Here is a 19,056-nt window from a genome sequence, read left to right on the forward strand (position 1 = left end):
CCCCCCCCCAAGAATGGTGGGAGGAAGAGGAAGAGGAGAATGAAGAGGAGAGAAGAAAAAGGAGAGAAAGAAAGAGAAGAGAGAAGGGAGGGGAGGAGGAAGAGAGTGGGGAGGATGGAGGAGGAGAAGGGAAGGAGGGGAAGGGTGGGTAGGGAAGAGAAGAGAAAGGGAGGAAGTTGAGAAGGAGGAGGTGGAGAGTAGATGGTGCAGAGAACCACTGACCTAAGAGAATTCAAACAGCTAATGATTTCCCCATTTACACTCATCCCTTACTTATTTTCAAAGAAAGAAATTTCCATCCCAAATAAGGCTGCAGGCTTTGGAGCCCTGGCCTCTGAATGTAGTCCCTACTGAGTGTCCAAGTGATCTCTGGCTTTGACTCAGCTTTTCAAAAAGTGTAGCCATAAATGAGAACCCAGACAGCTGCACTCCTGAGTTCTCTGTCTCTGTCTCTGTCTCTCTCTCTCTCTCTCTTTCTTTCATCCTCCCTCCATCTCTCCCTCTCTGTCTCTCTGTGTTCCTCTGGGTCTCTGCCTCTGTCTCTCTCCTCTTTTTCTCCCTCTCCCCTCCACCTCCACCTATCTCTCTCTCCCTTCTTTTGTCTCCCTTCTTTCTCTCTCTTCCTCCCATTCCCCCTCTCTGATCCTTTCTCCCCCTCCCTCTCCTGCCTCCTCAATGTCCTACTTTCTCTCCTCCTTTAAACTCTCTTTCTTCACTTTTTTCTCTCCATTCCAGCTTCCTTTCTCCCTTTCTTGCAGTCCTTGTCTCCCCTCCTCTATATCATATCCCCTCCCTTTTTCTTTTTCTCTCCCTCTCCTTGGGTGGGTGGGAGAGGGGACTCCAGGTGGTTATCCATAGAATATAGTCACTAGACAAGGAGGCTAAGGGTAGGAATTCCTGCCAGTTTGGCGCTCAGATCCCTGCCTTCAAAGTAAGAAGGACAGGCACCCCTTGGCCAGGGTCCCATGTCTAGGGAGGGAGCTTGGAAGGTGGCTCTGGGAAGAGGTGGTATCCCAAGAGGTAGGGCTGGACATCTCAGTGACTGGCTTCCTCTCACCTCCCCACTGCTGGGCACACAGGCAGTGATTGGGCTCTTGTACAGCAGCCAGGGAGACTGCTTCAGGTGATTCCAAGAACCTCACTGGCTTCTGCTTACTCCTTCACCTTGGACACATGGGGGGGGAGGGCGCGTCTTGCTAAAAGTCAGCAAAGCACAAGGTCCCAGGACCTCCCTTTGGGGCACACTTTACTCCAGCTTTCAGAAAGCTCCCAGGGTTCAAGGCTCCTGGGAAAGCTGGGGTGGACCTGGAACATTGGCTAGCATGGAAGTGAGTCTGCCAGCTATGTGTCCAGACCTCGGGCACCAGCTCCAGGAAGGTTAAATAGTCCTCTTGCCTCTGGATTCCCTACAATATTCCTTTCCCCAACTACCCTCTACTTTCTTCTTTAATGGTTTCCCTTCTCTGCCTGCTTTCCTCTGGCCCCACTCCCCATTCTTTCCTCTGCTCTCTCCAGTGCTTTCCCCCTCCTCCCTCCTCCCTCCTCCCTCCTCCCATGCTCACTCTCTCAGTGCTACTCCTAACATCCCCAGAACGCTCCTCATTCTGCCCCCCTTCTCCCAGCACTTTCTCCCCTCTCTCTCCTCCCAGCTCCAACTCTCCCTGGGTAGCTCTCTGCTGGGGGAAAGGCTGATTCATCCACTGGTGAGCTCAGCATTCCCCAGCCCAGCCAACTTCTCCTTGTTTTTCCTTAGATTTTCCACTGGGCCACGTGACTGTTATTAGGGCCCCAGAAGGGGGAATTCCTGGGTCTTTCCTTAGAGCCCAAGGGCCCTGGCCAGCCTGGGGACCATTTACTTCTCTGTGGGGAACTAGAGTAAGAGGAGACAAATGGAAGAAGGGAGAAAGAAAGAGAGAGGATACAATCTGTGGCCACCTCCTCAGAGGCCAGCAGGGAAACTGTCCCCAGTTATAGGAGAGAGAGACAGAGAGAGACAGAGACAGAGACAGAGACAGAGAGAAAGAGAGCACGCATCAGGTGTTTCTACTTCCTAGTCGGGCAAGTCCCTTCCTCTCTCTGGGCCACAGTTTCCTCATCTGTAAAATGGACTGGTTGGCTTCTAAGTTTCTTTCCAGTCCTAAATCAATGACCCTAAGATTCAGTCAATTAATACCTATTTATGAAGTCCCTAGAGATGGAGCAGTGGATAGAGGTGGGACTTGGAATCAGGAAGACTTTAGGTTAAATTCTACCTCAAATACTTACTGGCTGTGTGGCCTTGAAAATCACTTAACTCTGTCAGCCTCAGTTTCCATATCTATAAAATAGAGCTAACAATAGCTTTTACCTCCCAGGGTTGTTAAACAAGTTAACACATATAAAGCACTTTGCAAACCTTAAAGTGTTGTATAATGCCAATTATGACTATTACTACGTCTGTCTAACCCAAGGTACTTTGTACAAAGACAAAAGTGAAACAGTATCAGGGAGAAACCTGAATTCTGTAGCTATAAAATTAATACAAGGTAATTGTATTAATGGGGGAGCAATCAGGAAAAGCTTCATGGAGGAGGCAGCCCTGGAGCTGAGCTTTGAAGGAGACTTGGGATTCTCAGAGATGCCAATGAAGAAGGCATGCATTCCAGGCATCCCTGGAGGATGGCTGGTCCAAAAGCATGAGATGGGGTCGCTATATGGAAGGAACAGTATGAAGGTTAGTTTGACTGGATGGTGGAGTGTGTGAAGGAAAGGGATATACCATAAGCCTACAAAAGTTGGTTGGAGCCCAACTGAGAAGATTTTTTAAAAACTGACCCAAAAGGTAATAGGGAGTCATTGGAATTTCTGGAGCAAGGGAGTGACATGGGCAGAACTGTATTTTGGGAAACAGTTTCCTTGATCCTTGCAGGAAGGCTGGGTCCTGGCCAACTGGCTCTCCCTTCGAAGCCCTATGGAACAGCCAGTGGCCCTTCCACCCCCTAGCAGTTACCCTGACCTGCCTTTGGCTACAGTGAGCTCTGCCCTGCAGCAGGACGGGAGGGAAAGCTAGCAAGTCCTCTATGAATGCCAATGTGACGTCAGGAGCTGGAGGGAGAGCCCTCTCTTCTGCTTCCCGGGGGGCTGCTGGCTCCTCCTGTGCCCAGGCATTCCTCTCCCAAGTGTCATCACTCCCTTCCTCTCCGGGAAGCTCGCTGCAGGTCCCAGGGCGTGTGGAAATCCAGCTCCACGGTGACTGTTGGTCTGGCCAGCTCCCTCCCATCAAAGTTGGTATGCTCCCAGTTGTTTAGTGTGCTCAGGACCCTATCTGCTTCTGGAGGGAGGAACTGAGAGTATAGGGCCTCAGGCAGCAGAAGACATACACCCTGTGCTCTCCTCTCCAAGGACGGTTCGTTGCCATCCCTTTCCTGAGGACCCCAAAGCAGCTTCCCCAACTGTAAGTAAAAAGCTTCTTTTACTCAGGGTGGGGGTCGGGGATAGCATAGCCACAGGAGGGATTCCATGGCTGGGGAGAGGAGGTAATCTGAGGGAAAAATAGCTCAGAGGAAGAGCAAAGTAAGGGAAAGAGATGAGGGCAGCCCCTCCTGGGGACACACCTCTTTAAAGGGCTCCTTGGCATCTGGAGCCAGACCCTCAGCCTTGGGACCCAGCTACTCCCCAGCTTTGGGTGAGCCCCACCTTGTCTGAGGGTCTGGCAACAAGGGCAGGGTCTGGGTCATGCAGGGCAATGACTGTTCAACAGGATTCTGCTTACAACATTCAGCTTCTCCAAGTTTAAATTCTGAAATTCCCAGCCATTCTTTGTATCCTAGTTAACTCTCCCAGTCAGCTTAACTCTCCACTTCCCTGACTGCATAATTCTCTTTCTCCAGTTCTTTCCTCCCTTTCTCTCTCTTTCCTCTTTTTCATTATCTTTTTCCATTCCTCCTCTCTGTCTTTACCTCTGTCTGTGTCTTCCCTTATCTCTATTTCTGTGTATCTCTCCTCTGTCTCTCTGTCTGTGTGTGTGTCTCTCTCTCTGCCTGTCTGTCTCTCTCTCTCTCTCTGCCTGTCTGTCTCTCTGTCTCTCTCTCTCTCTGCCTGTCTGTCTCTCTGTCTCTGTCTCTCTCTCCCTTTCCCTCTCTCTTTCTCTCTCTTTTCCCTGTCCCTCTCCTTTCTCTGGTTCCTGCTCTCTCTGGCTCTCCTCTTTCTCTGTCTCTCCTCTCTCTCTCGTTGTCTCTGTCTCTCTCCCCCCCCCCCCCCCCCCCCCAACAAGACTCTATTTCCACTTCTGCCTCTCTGGCTAGCCCCTAGGAGCTCCTTCCTTCTTTTGCTGTTCTTGGAGGGGTGTTTGCCTTTCTTTTTATCCCCAGCACAGAGCATGATGCCAGGCATATAGTACACATTTAATAAATGCTAGTTAACTTGACATTGCCTCCATCTTCCCATCCACTCATGGGTGCTGCGATCTAACTTTTTCTAGAAGTTTTTGCAAGGCAAACACCCAGGCAGATTTGGTGCCAAATAGCCCATCTGTCCCTGAAGCCATCTGAACACCAGATGAAAGTCAGGCTCTGATTCCCCTCAGTCCCTCATGCCTTGTCCCAGCCCTGTGCCTCTGAGTCCCAATGCCAGAGAACAGGCTTTTTGGAAAGTCTCTAAATATTAAGGATTAGGGATAGGAGGGCTGGGAAAAGTGTGCCAGTGATTTCCTTGATATCAGCCACAGGTCAGGAGCAAAGTTTGCATTTCCCAGGGAAGGAACACAGAAATAACAGCTCCCCCTCTAAAGTTCACAGGCACTTTTCTCACAATGGCCCTGAATTGCACGTAGTCTAAGTATTACCATCCTCACTGTACAGAAGAGGACACTGAGACTCAATGGGGTGAAAATGCCTTGCCTAGGACATGTAAGAGTCTGGACTAGAATCATCGGCTCACAGAGCAGGGAAGGCTCACGGGGCAGAGCAGCATGCCCAGCTGCTGACCCAGAGAGTTGCAAGCACATTAACTTGAATGTCATCTCTCGTCTTTACTGACTCTGCGAGCTTGGACAAGTCATTCTACCATTTGTGCCTCAGTTGCCTTGTTAGTAAAATAAACAGGGTGGGGGTAGCTAGGTGGCACAGTGGATAGAGCTCCAGCCTTGGAGCCAGGAGGATCTGAATTCAAATCTGACCTCAGACATTTGACAATTACTAGCTGTGTGACCCTGGGCAAGTCATTTAACCCCGATTGCCTCACCAAAAAAAAATAAAATAAATAAATAAATAAATAAATGAAATAAACATACTAGCACCTGTTGTCCCTACTTCCCATGGTCAAGAACTCCAATGACACCTACACAGATATAAAATGTGCTGCAGACTTTAGTCTTCTAGGAATGTCAGTCGTTGTCATAGTTCTAGAACAGGGAGACACCACCCTCCCAGCCTAACCCCTCTCATTTTACAGATAAGGAAACTGAAGCTACCTGTAAATAGCAGAGACCATGGGGTCAAATCCTAGGTCTGTCCCTTACTCCTTGTATGTCCTAGGGTAACCTATTTAACCTCCTTGGGCCTCAGTTTCCTCATCTGCAAAAAGAGGAGGCTGGACTCATTGGTCTCTGTAGTCTCTCCCAGCTCTAGGTTTGTGACCCCAGGACCCTCACAAGGAGCCAGTATATGAGCTCCAAAATCCTACTTCTGCTTAGAGCAACAAGGTGGAGACCAGGCCCCACTCTGGGCTTTCCTCTGCCCTCCGGTTTGCAGCCACATCCTTCCCAGCCGTGACGGCCTCCCCTGTCTGTGAGTTCTCAACTCCACCTACCCCAGGATTGGCACCTGTGGGCACACTGAGGCTCAGAGAGCTCTGACAAGTGGCTTTTTAAAAATTCTTATTTACACATACACAATATGTTTTAAACATAGTTTTTTTTTTAAAATTTTGAGTTCCAAATTCTCTCCTTCCCTCCTTCCTCTCCCCCTCCTTGAGAAGGCAAGCAATTTGATATAGATTCTACATGTATAGTCGTGTAAAACATTTCCATTTTAGCCATGTTGCAAAAGAAAATGAAGACCGAAAAAACAAGAATAATAAAGAAAGTTTAAAAAGTATGCTTCAATCTATATTCAGTCTCCATCAATTCTTTGGAGGTGGAGAGCATTTTTCATCATAAATCCTTTGAAATTGTCTTGAATCATTATATTGCTGAGAATAGTTGTCATTCACAGTTGATCATTGCTACAATGTTGCTATTACTGTGGACAATGTTCTCCTGGTTCTGCTTGCTTCACTTTGCATCAGTTTGTGTAAATCATCCCAGGTTTTTCTGCTCATTATTTCTTATATCACAACAGTACTCTGTCACAATTTGTTCAACCATTCCCCAATTGATGAGCATCCCAACAATGTGTTTTTATCAGCCTCATAACCATCTTGCTTTAAGTACTTGGCCCTGGGCTCTGGCCCCTGAATAAATAGGCCCCTGATGGGAAGGGAATGAAGACATACACACAAAAAGACACACCCAACAACCCAACAGCGTATAAGTACGTTTGAGCTCTTAGCACATGCTAGGCATTATAGGAAATAGAGAGAAGAATAAGACATAGTTCCTGCCTTCCCAGAGCTTTGAGTCTAATGGGAAAAATAAAATTAACTCACATAAAGAGACGAGGAACAACAGAGGACAGCCTATAACAAAGTACAATTACGAGTTCTTGGAACAAGTACAGTAAGAATTGACAAGAAGAAAATCACAAAGGGTTGGTACAATCAAGGAAGGCTTCCTGGAGGACATGGTCCTGAAGAATAAGCAGGATTTGGGGGTAGACAGAGAAGAAGAAAGGTATTCCCCATGATAGGAACAATATGAGCAAAGATAGGTGGGGGTGGGAAGGACTGCTGATGAGGAAGCTGTGCTGATAAAAGTAGAGAAGAGAGTGTGTGCTGGTGAGCAGTGGGAAATAAGGTTGGAGCAGTAGGTGACTCAGACACGTGCTCCCAACACATAGCTACAAAGTACATGGCTGTGGGGATCTCTCCCTGCTCACACATCCCTACGCTTAGGCTGAATCACTCCTTTGCTACCATCACTGCCCATTTTGTATCATATTTACCTGGATAGATGCTATAGTCCAATCCATAGTAGACTGCTCCTTGGGGTCGGGGACTGTTGGATTTTTTCTTTATATCCCTAGCTCAAAACACAGGGCCTGGGACTCAGGAGGTGCTCAATAGGCGTTTTTGGTGCACATATCCACTCAGCCTTGGTACTACTCACACCTCACCAGTATCCTCTGCCCGTCTGATTGGAGGGCAGAGCCATGAACTTCAAAACCTCCATTTCCAAAGGGGGCCCAGACCAGCCATCTCTTTATGGAGATCTTTGGACTTCTCCATCAACCTCTTCCCACCCCTCCACCCCTGCTTTCCAGATTCTTTTTGTATATTGTCTTCCCCATTAGACTGTAAGTCCTTGAGGGCAGGACTGTCTTTTTATTTATCTCCCTAATATAAATTACAGTGCTTGACACATAGTGCTTGCTTAATAAATGTTTATTGTCTGACTGATTGATGTATCCAAGCATACTTGCACATATGCACTTACATGCAAACATAGACCCCCACCTTGGCATGTCCATGTGTGCCTGGTACGGACCTCCTAAATGCCTTTTTTGTCTCCCCATGCAGGAAATCTCACACTTCATTTATGAGACACAAGAGGGATTCAGGAGAGCCATTCTGGCATACCCTCTCCACATGTACTCACACTCACTCACACACACACACACATACACACACATACACACACAGATGATATCATCTTGGCAGGACATTCAGGCTTTAGAGAGGAAAGGAATGGAATTGAGCAAGGAAGGGGATAAGCCATCAGAATAAAAGGGGGGGGGGTAGGAAAATGCAGGCAGAGGATCAGATGTTAGCTCTGAAAAGAGCCTGAGAGGAGACATTCAGCCAAATGATTGGCCCAAGGTCTGATAGCCAGTCAGCTGGGACATGAACTTTGATCCCCTGACCCCAAATTCATAGCTCTATCTATAACACCAGAAGGCAAGGAAAGCAGGAGAGCAGGGGAGGGCAGAAGAGAGAAAGGGAAGAAGCAAAAGCAAAGAGGGCAAAGCCAAGTGGACATTCCCTGCCTCCAGCCCCTCTACGCTTCCCACCATGGCTCCAAGATCTGGGGGTAGTGAGCGTGAAGGCAACGAAGCTGAGCAGATAAGAGAGGACAAGAGGAACGGGCAATGGGAGAAAGCTGGAGAGAAAGAAGGCTTCAGAAGGGAGTGTGTGAGGCTGAGGTCATGGAAGATGTGATGTGGCATCTCTCATGGAAACAGCATGAGCTGGAGGCAGGAGGAGACTCCTGCAGAGGAGAAACAGGCACCCAGGGTGGGCCCCAGCTGCCGCTCAGAACAGGCTGAGTGAGGACGTGTGGACGAGGGGAAAGAATCCTGGCCTTGGCCCAGATCCTGACTCAAAGCTGGGTGACCTTGGGCAAGTCTCCTCCCATCTCTGGGTTTCAGCCACTTCCTTTGACAAATGAGAGGCTAGACTTGGAGGTGCTTTCCAGGTCCAACACTCCACAAGGCACTGGGCACAATGAGTCAGTCAAGCAACAAGCATTTATTAGGCACCTACTATTCACCAAGCACTGTGGTAAGCACTGAGGATACAAAGAAAGGCAAAAGGTAGTCCCAGCCCTCAAGGAGCTCCCAGTCTGATGCGGGAGACAACATGCCATCAACTCCATGCAAACAAGCTATAGAAAGGATACATGGAAGGTGACCTCAGAGACAAGGCACTGAGCAGCGAAGGAGACTTCCAAAGGCCTCTAGAAGGTGGGATTTGAGCTGTCTTAAAAGAAGCCAAGAGGGAGAGGTGAAGAGGAAGGGCGTTCCCGGTCAAAAAAGCCAGCGTCACTGAACTGGAACACATGGAAAGGAGACTGGAAACGTCAGGGGGAGCAGGTTAGGAAAGGCTAGAAATATTCAGTGGTGGCTTATATTTGATCCTGGAAGGAACAAGGAGCCACTGAAGATGACATGCTCCCACCTGGAAGGTCAGTCTGACAGCTGAATGGTGGGGAAGAGACGTGGCCGGGAGACCATCCGGCAGGCTACCAGGAGCCAGGAAAGAGGAGATAAGCCTGAGCCGGGGTGGTGGCTCTGTGTGTGCAGATGAAAGGTCTGTGTGACAAGATTGGGCCGTGCATCATCCGGGGCAAGGCAAGGCGGCTGAGCCCAGAGATGCGGTTAATGGCCATGCACCTGAGGTCTAGGAAGGAAGGGGAATTCAGGGGGTAGAGAAGAGTGTTGCTGCTCCTTCCTAGTTTCATCCAAGTCCTATGTGCCCTCTCCTCCAGGAAGCCTTTCTGGATCCTCTTGGCTATCGGTGACCTCTCCTTTCTCCAAATATTTATTGTGCATTTATTTGTATTTATATGTTGCATCCCAACCCAGGACGATGCAAGTTCCTTAAGGACAGAAGGTGGTCTTTGATTTTTTTTCTTTTCTATCTCCCATGTCTTGTACCCAGAAGTTGATTAATAAATGCTTATTGGATGGGTTGGGTTGTTTGGACTAATGGCAGTGATTTGGAGGACAGTCCTTTTGCCCCAGATTCAAACACCAGTTGAGATGAAGCTGTTTCTTTCTGTGATTGACAGGTTGTCAGAGTGTGGGAGAGTCACCTGCAGAGGTCAGCCTTGAAGAGTGTGCCCACCAGCGGCCAACCGGCTCCCCAGAGATGGCCTGGAATTGCTCTTGGGAGATCCATGCCCAGAACAGGAATAAGGCAAGTGTGGGGAAGGGAGCATCTGCCAGCTGTAGCAGGGAGGGCCCCTGTCCTGAGCAGCGCCAGGTCTCAGGCCCCTCTTACCGAAGGGTTCCCTCTGTCTCCATCCTCCTTTGGTCCTCATTGTCGGCATGAGCTGTCGGCATCTCTGGGTGCTCTAACCCTTGCCTGCCTTCGATGTGCTGCGTGAGCTTGGGAAGGAGGCAGTATGGTACAAGGGAAGGATGCCCAGCCCTGAAGCGAGGGGACACGGGTTCAGATCCTGTTTCTAATACCTACCACCTGGGGGACATAGGCCAAGTCATTTCACTCCCCTGGGCCTCAGTTTCTCCTCTATGAAATGAGAGTCCAAGAATCTCAGTTGAAATTTCATCTCCAATGCTTCCTGCATCTGAGACCGAGACCAAGTCGTTATACTTCTCTGGGCCTCAGTTTCCTTTCCTATAAAATGAAGGGCTTGACTAGATCCCCGCTGAAGCCCCTTCCACTCTAGATCGAGCAAGGATCCTTGACAGCTCCTTTCTCAGAGCCAACGACCCAGCCTCCTAGGTAGGTCTCTTCTAGTGCCAACAGTCAATGGAGGTGTATTTTGGGGGCACGTTATTTTAGCCCCATCACTTAAGGCCCTCACAGATGCCACATACCCAGCTCAGGTGGAGGTCACTGGCAGCAAGGCTTCCTCTTCGTCTCTGCTAGGCAGGAACAGTGACCTCTTTCCCGTCAGACATCTCTCCCCATACTACATTCTGCCTTCCAACTATTTCAGCACCAAGGATTTTGTTAGCCTCAGTCTTATGCTTATCTACCCAGCCCATATAGATGTGGAGTTGGCAGCCTGGTATTCCTCCCTTCATTTGGGTCATGACAGCTATCAGTGACCAGGAAGACCACCTCTCTTTATTATCAAATTCATTTGGACAGCTACCCTGAGAGACCAGGTATTCCAATCTCCCCCCCCCCCCCCATTTTACAGATGAGCAAACTGAATCCCGGAGGGAGGAGGTCACTTAAGGTCATAACAATTAGGATAAGTAGCAGAGTGAGGATTTGCACCCAGGTCTCCAAATCCAGCGTTCTGGAGTTATCTGGTCCCTCCTTTTCAGCCTTTCCGATACTTGGATTTAGATCCTAAAATGACGAGCTCAGAGACTCTGAGGGCTAGAAAGGACCTAAGCTCTAACCCCTTTGTTTTATTTTAAGGTTTATTGTTCAATGTCAATTCAATAAATATTTATTAGGCACCTACTGTGTGCCGGGCACCAAGCACAAGGGAAACAAAAAGAGGCAAAAGTCAGTCCCTGCCCTCAAGGAGCTTACAATCTAAGAAATGCATGCAAACAAGCCATAGACAAGATAACAAGGAAATAATTAACTGAGGGAAGGCACTGGAATGAAGAAAGGTTAGGGAAGGCCTTCTCATCTGTAAAATAAGCTGGAAAAGGAAATGTCAAGCCACTCCAGTCTCTTTGCCAAGAAAACCCCAGGTGGGGTCACAGAGAGTTGGCCACGACTGACCAGCCACAGGAAGACTTCCTAATGAGGGTAGGAGTTTAGTTGGGACTTAAAGAAAGCCGGGGAGGTCAGTGGTGAGAGCCAAGAGGGAGAGGTTCCGGCCATTGTGTTACTGCCTTTTGTTTTTATATCAAATCCTTTCCTGTTAATCCACCTGCCCTGCCCACAGCAGTCAAACTTCTCTGTGACAAAGGAAAGCATTTAAGCAAAACCGGAAAAAGACACATCAAGTGCATTTTATAGTATATACAGGGGCAGTTGGGTGGTGAAGTGCACAGAGCGCTTGGGCCTGGCATGAGGAAGACTCATCTTTCTGAGTTCAAATCTGACCTCAGATACTTACTAGCTGTGTGACCCTGGGCAAGTCACTTTACCCTGTTTGCCTCAGTTTTCTCATCTATAAAATGAGCCGGAGAAAGAAATGGCAAACCACTCCAGGCTCTCTGCCAAGAAAACCCCGAACAGAACTGAAAATGACTGAACAATGACAATGGTGTATGCTGGTAGTCACCCCCTCTCTACCCAAAGGAGGCAGACAGGAGGTGGTCTGCTTGTCACTTCAACACAATTCCAAAATTAGGCTGCCTTTTAGGATGGTTCTCATTTACATGATTGGGTATATCACTATGTAAGTCATTCTTTCTTCACATTATCGATTCATTCAAGTCTTCCCACATTTCTCCGAATTTCTTATGTTGGTGGCATCTATCCATACATATATGAATAGATGTGTGTGTTGTATGTTTATGTAAATACATACATATGTGTGTATTTGTGTGTGTGTGTTGTGTATGTATGTATTTAAGATTGTTGTTGTTGGGAAAGACCTTAATTTAGAAAGGCCAAGGTCATCCACTGCATCCCTGGCCATCAATAGTCGTCCTGACTTTTGTCTCACCAATTCACATGCAAATCAAGACATTACCCCTGATGCTGTTGACAACAACAATGTATTTAGATGTGCATGTGTGTATATATGTATGCGTGTTTTTTTTGTCGGTCAGCCCTTTCAGTTGTGTCCAACTCTTTGTGACCCCATTTGAGGTTTTCTTGGCAAAGATTCTGGAGCATTTTTTTTGGTTTGGTTTTGTTTTTTATACTGGAGTGTTTTGCCATTTCCTTCTCCGACTCATCTTACAGATGAGGAAACTGAGGCAAACAGGCTGGGTTTGGAGATGTAGGCTGACCCCATCTATCACAGACCCCAAGAAGATGAGGATGAGAATTTGGAAGAATTTTAAAAACTAGTATGTAACTGGTCAGTGTGAAAGTCCCTCCTAGGGACTCTCTGTCTCTGTGTCTCTGCCTGCCTCTCTCTCTCTCTTTCTGTTCTCAAGGAAAGAACTGCAAGTTTCCCAGACTCATATACACTCTATACTCCTGACTCTCACACTTTAGGCTGTGTGACCCAGGCAAATCATTTAAACTTCAGTGGCTCACCCAACCCTCCAATGCTCTCAGTTGCAGAGAAGGGAAGATCTGTATCTCTAGAGGGAGACCCTCACAGGAAATTCCCTACAAACTGCATCAATGCAGTAACGAGGCCAGACCTCAACATTTTCAAGTCCCAGGCACTGTCCTAGGTACTGGAGATTCAAAGATATGAAAGGAAGACAGTCTCTGGCCTCAAGTAGCTTACTGTGGGGAGAGGGGAGAGCTACAGTACATAGACCGATTGGCAAATACAAGCAAATTTGAGGAAGGAAAGGTTGAGTACCAAACACTGGTCTGGGGTGGGGGGTGGAAGAGGGAAGGAAGGCTTCCAGAGAAGCTGAGCTGAGCCTTGAAGGAGCACGTGAGTCCTGAGAGGCAGAGATGAGGCATTCCAGGCACGAAGACTCATGCAGGTATGAGACGGGATGTTAAGTGTGGAGAACAGGCAGCATCCAGTTTGGCTGCAATACTCTAAGGGATAGTACAAAGTAGTATGAAATAATGACGGGAAGAGATTGTGTTGTTATTCAGTCATTTCACTCATGTCTGACTCTCCCTGACCCCACTTTGGAGTTTTCTTGGCAGAGATACTGGAGTGGCTGGCCATTTCCTTCTCCAGCTCATTTTACAGATGAAGAAACTGAGGCAAACAGGGTGAAGTGACTTGCCCAGTGTCACACAGCTAATAAGTGTCTAAGGCTGGAATTGAACTTAGGGCTTCCTGACTTCAGACCACTGTAGCGCCACGTAGCACCACTGTAGTGCCACGTAGCTGCCCAGGAGATCGTAGAAGGCCTTAAATGCTAAGCTGAGGAGTTTGTATTTTTGTCTGACCCTCACAATAGTTCTTTGAGGTGGTTAATATACGTCCTCATGTGCCCATTTTATAGATGAAGAAACTGAGGCTCGAGTTGATTGGCCCAGAGTCACACAGTGGAAGATCCAAGGTTTGAACCCTAGGCCCTCCTGACTCCCCATCCATGATATACTGCCTTTCTTAGAACACCCGGCATCCTAAGCTTTCCATAGCACATTATAGATACGGTGTCCTTTGATCCTCACAAGCATTATTATCCTTACTCTTCAGCTGGTGAAACTGAGGGTCATGAGCACTGGCCCTGAAGTCAGGAGGACCTGAGTTCAAATCCCATCTCAGACCAGATACTTGCCACTTACTAGCTGTGTGACCCTGGGCAAGTCACTTAACCCCAATTGCCTTGGCCAAAAAAAAAAAAGAAAGAAAAAAGAAACTGAGGGTCACAGATGTCAAGTGACTTGTCCAAGGCAAAGAGTTACTCAATGACAATGTTAGGACTCAGACCCAGGTCTTTGGGCAGCAAGTCCAGGGATCTCTCCATCACACACCAACAGCATTTTAAACCCTATATGAGTCTCTCACACCCAAAAAGGGGCATCAGACCCACTGAGATTTGGTGGCACACAGGATCGGGGTGAGGCAGGAAGATAAGTAATCCAATGACGAGTGCTGTTAGACAGTCAAATCAAACGAGGTCGTGGATCTCCCTGCGGCCAAAAAGGGGAAGGGGCTAGCAGGAGGGGGCAAAGACTCAGAGACCCGACCTGCTGGCATCTGCTTCTATGGCTCTCCCTCCCCGCGTCCTTGGTGGGTTCGGAGGACAAGACCCCAGCATTTTAGCGGTGGGTTTGGCTCCTTGAGATCCAATGCCAAGACTCCGAGTCAATTAACAGAGAAATAGAAAGGTGAGAAATTAGAGCCATAGAGACAGATGCGGAGGTTGTGAGAGCCCAGGCTGGGATCTCAAAGACAGAGACAAAGAAATTAACTGAGGTCAGAATTGCTGTTGCCGGTCAGTCGGTTTCCATAGTGTCCGACTCTTCTCGGCGCCATTTCTTGGCAAAGATACTGGAGTGGTTAGCCATTTCCTAAGAACATCATTAATCACGTACAAACCACTAAGGACACACTTACTCTCACAGGCATGCCTGAAGGGCAGCTTACATCCCCTGAGGGAAGGGGAATATCCAAGGAGATGTTTGCTCTGGGCCACCCCTGTTCTAGGCTTGGCTGTGCTCTGTTGCTTCACTTCCCCATCGTACCCAGGCAGGCTCTTCCAGGCACACCTATGCTACAGCCCCACATCTTGGACTGAGAAGTTAAACTTCACGTGGACTCACAGAGACCGGCCCAGACCCCTTCTTTTACAGATGAGGAAACTGAGGCATAGAAAAGTTAAGTGACTTGGCTGAGGTCACACAGTTAGTAAATATCAGAGGTGGGTTTTGAATTCAGGTCTTCCCGAAAGTGGGGTCAATACTCTAGCCACTGTTACTTCTCACTGGCATGTGGTCGCAGCCCGCAGGCTGATTCAAAGGGGCCCTAGGAGCTTAGGGGGAATGCTGGATTAAGTGGAGCTGGATTCTAGGTGACCAGGCCCCAGCACCTCAGGTCAGTTAGGACAAACACAGGGGTTGAGAAAACTCTTTCCACTTCTGAACTCTGAACTCATCTGGTCGACGTGTTTCTCCTCCTCCCCCTGCCTCTGAGCAAAGGCGCCAAGTCAACACAGCCTCCGTCGTCATCATCACCGACATTTCTGTAGTGCCCCATGCTTGATATACCTCAGCTCATTTGGGGACTCCTTCCTCCATGTTAGAACTCTGCCTTCGTTCACCAAACGGAGATGGCTCCAGGCGCCGGGGCGAGGGAGGCAAGGACGCCAGGACCAGGAGGTTAATGCGGGTCTCCTTCTCTGCCCACAGGTGTGCCCTGGGGCCAGTGAAGCCCCAGAACTCTACAGTCGAGGCTTCTTGACAATGCAGCAGATCGAGCCCTACCCGCCGCCAGTCATCATGAGCTACATTTTTCTGCTCATCTGCCTGTGTGGGCTGGTGGGGAACGGGGTGGTCCTCTGGTTTTTCGGCTTCTCCATTAAGAGGAACCCCTTCTCCATTTACTTCCTCCACCTGGCCGTGGCTGACATCGGCTACCTCTTCTGCAAGGCGGTGCTCTCCGTGATGCAGGCAGGGGCCTTTCCCGGCGCCTTTCCCACCTACATCCGCTTCGTGTCGAGGATCCTGAGCCTGGCCGCCTTCCTCACCAGCGTCAGCCTTCTGCCGGCTGTGAGCACCGAGCGCTGTCTCTCTGTCCTCTTCCCCACCTGGTACTGCTACCGGCGGCCCAAGCGCATGTCTGCCCTGGTGAGCGCCCTGCTCTGGGCTCTGGCCTTCCTGATCACCACCATCCACACCTACTTCTGCGTGTACATCGCCCCCGGGCCCTCGTGGGGAGGCTGCACCCACATGGACATCTTCCTGGGCATTCTACTCTTCCTCATCCTTGCCCCCCTCATGGTCCTGGCCTGTCTGGTCCTCCTGGTGAAGGTGGAGTGCAGGGCCAGCCGCCGCCACCAGTCGTCCAAACTCAACAACGTCATCCTGGCCATGGTTTCCGTCTTCCTCGTCTCTTCCATCTACTTAGGCATCGACTGGTTCCTCTTTTGGGTCTTCGAGATCCCGGCACCCTTCCCTGAGTACGTCACCGACGCATTCATCTGCGTGAACAGCAGCGCCAAGCCTGTCGTCTACTTCCTGGTGGGGAGGGACAAGAAGCAGAGATTCTGGGAACCCCTCCGTGTGGTTTTCCAGAGGGCCCTCCGAGACGGAGCCGAGCTGAAGGAGAGCGGGGACACGCCTAACACGGTCGCCATGGAGATGCAGCCGGCCGTGGCCACTTCCTGAGAAGTCGGGGCAGCCCCCAGGCAGGAGAGCCGTTCCTGGGCCTGGTGCGTGCCGCTCCGCACCCCCAACACCACTGTCACACTGTGTTTGCACCCATCCTCTCCTCCCTGTGGTTGGGAATTCCCCTCTGGCTAGAGGCTCTGGGATCTGCATTCATTCATTCATTCGTTCGTTCGTTCATTCTAGGAACATGCATGCAGCACCTATGCATACCAGGCACTGTGCTCCAAGCTGGGGGTACAAAGACAAAACCAGCACAGTCCCTGCCTTCAGGGAGCTTACACTCCACTGTTACAGGGACTAACCACAGGCAGCTCTCCAGAACACCCATGAGGCATCGTGGGTCTTCTTGTCTCATCCGGCTGGTGTCTGGCTCCTCAGAGGACGGGTTCAAGCTATCCTCAGGTCTCACATAAGCTCTCCCCTCCTTCCAAGCGGAGCCCAGCCCTGGACAGCATTGTGAAGTGGAGGCTGTGTCTTCAGGCGGCCCTCAGCCCCAGCTTCCCCAAGCGTGGCACTGCCTCCCTTCGCCCTTCCCGGCTCTCATTCCCAGAACCCCACTGGCCTGGCTTTGGTCCTTCCCTCCTGGTCCTTCCCTGCCACAGTCCCCTTAGAGAAGCAGCCTAAAATGACGGCGAGGCTCATCTGATCTCATTCGCCCCATGCCCTTTGGGAGAAAGCAGCAGGCAAAATGCGTTTTAACCTGAGTCTTCTGGAGGTGGTAGCCCCGCCTTTCTGGTCTAGCCACTTGGTACCTGGAACAGTGGGAATGTCCAAAAATGCTTGGCAGATGGGGATGAAAAACCTATCCTTCAGTCACACTGTCCTCTGCTGTGTCCAGCAAGACTCAACTACAACTTCTGACCAGCCTGAGCCTAGAAGCTGGAGCAGTAAACTGTCATCGATTTAGGGATGAAGGGTGCAAATAGAGAACCAGCTAATAGCTCAATGGGCTGCTCTTCCCAAGTCCCTCCTACGTCCATTTGTGTTTTAAAAGGGCGAATCCCAGAGCTGACTGCGCCTTAACCCAAAGAAGGGATTTTTCTTGAAAGGACATTACTGGAGAAGAGAGGATTCTGGGTGAGGGGGCCTTTCAGCCTCCGTCATATCACCCCCAGGAGCTCTCCCACTGAGGATCATGGGAGATCAAGGGCGTAAGGGACCTTATGGGTCACTGAATCCAACCTCCAAGGGCCTGCCACCAAGGGAGGCCTCCATGAACCACCTCCACCTGCTCCGGGAAACTGCCAACAGGCGTAACTAGACGTTGGTCTAGACCTGTCCCATTAGCCAGCCAGGCCAGGACTCCCTAGCCTTAGGCAGGGCTGGGGACACATCACCCCGCTTTCTCCTCTTCCCAACAGGCCAAGCCAGCCTTTCCATTTCTGCCCACTAGAGTCACGATCGGCTCACAGCCGAAAGGCTGTTTCTGAATGTTTCCAAGGAAGCTCTATCGTAGGCAGCCCTTTCTCCTGGAGGCCAGATTCCAGCTCTCTGTGGTCAAAAAAGGCAAGTCTAGGAGTTCTCAACTCTTCCCAATGTCCACTTGTTTGTTTGTTTTTTACAGTTTTATTGATTTTTTACAATCTTGTCAATTCCAAAAAATGACCTATCTGTCCCACATTCTTTTTTGTAATAAAGTATAGTTAAGCTGAACAAACCAACACATTGATCATGTCTGACAATGCACACCCCTTTATACCCCTGTAGTCTACCACCCTCTTCCAAGAAGGAGGAGGAGGAGCGCTTTCCCTTCTGTCCCCTGAAGTCAAGATAAACCCGACTTTCCACTCCTGGGTGTTCCAGGCTGCTGAGAGCCCCCCAAGGAGGCAGACTCAGAGGGATTGCCCTGGAGAGCATCACGTCCACGTGGATTGTTCAGACGAGGACAGTGAAGCCCCAAGTCCCACAGCTAATTCCTGGCAGAGACAGAGTTAGAGCCTAGCATTCCTGACCCCAAGGCTCTTTCCACTACATCTGGACAATGATATTGCAGATCCAATAGGCAGATTCTGATGGCAGGAAAGAAGAGAAGGAAGGAAGGAAGGAAGGAAGGAAGGAAGGAAGGAAGGAAGGAAGGGAAGGAGGGAGGGAAGAAAAGGAGGGAGAGAAGGAGGGAGAGAGGGAGGGAGAGAGGGAGGGAGGGAGGGAGAGAAGAAAGGGAGGGAGAGAAGAAAAGGAGGGAGGAAGGAAGGGAGGGAGGAAAGAAAAGAAGGAAGGAAGGAAGAAGAGAGGGAGGAAAGGAAAGGAAAGAGAGAAAAAGAGGGAAAGGAGGGAAGAAAAGAAGGAAGGAAGAAAAAGCATTTCTTAAGTATTTATTATGTTCCAGGCATATACTAGACTACCCCGACATTTAAGACTCCTCCCTCAGCCCACTCATACATCTCTCAGGTGTTAAAGATCCTCCCCCCCCCCACAAGACTGAGCCTTGGCCCCCACTTGCCTCCCTCAGAGAAGGACGGGACAAAGATCCCCTAGGGGAAGTACTGTGGTCTAGGGCTGAGGTTGCGAAGAAGCCAGAATGAGCCCATCCCACAGGGGAGCCAGGACTGGGGAACACGGGGCACTAGCTCCTCCCCAGAACTGAGTTCCTGCCCATCTCTGCTTTTCTCTCAGCCT

General features: G+C 49.7%; 1 protein-coding gene across 2 annotated transcripts in view; it reads left to right on the plus strand.

Moving 5' to 3' along the window:
• The window catches only part of MRGPRF (MAS related GPR family member F), a 25,252-nt gene extending 7,151 nt beyond the window's left edge, over nucleotides 1-18,101 (plus strand). The window contains exons 1-3 of one of the 2 annotated variants that reach the window (XM_027856349.1): nucleotides 2,998-3,433; nucleotides 9,644-9,771; nucleotides 15,460-18,101. In XM_027856349.1, coding sequence (XP_027712150.1) covers nucleotides 9,724-9,771; nucleotides 15,460-16,437 — 1,026 coding nt within the window. In that variant the 5' untranslated portion in view covers nucleotides 2,998-3,433; nucleotides 9,644-9,723 and the 3' untranslated portion in view covers nucleotides 16,438-18,101. Of the gene's footprint in view, nucleotides 1-2,997; nucleotides 3,434-9,643; nucleotides 9,772-15,459 lie in introns of those variants that run through there. The other variant, XM_027856348.1, reaches the window with a different exon arrangement.
• Nucleotides 18,102-19,056: the final 955 nt, after the last annotated feature.

The sequence above is a fragment of the Vombatus ursinus genome, unplaced genomic scaffold (genome assembly GCF_900497805.2).
Source record: "Vombatus ursinus unplaced genomic scaffold, bare-nosed wombat genome assembly UNPS02011369.1, whole genome shotgun sequence".
Taxonomy (NCBI): domain Eukaryota; kingdom Metazoa; phylum Chordata; class Mammalia; order Diprotodontia; family Vombatidae; genus Vombatus; species Vombatus ursinus.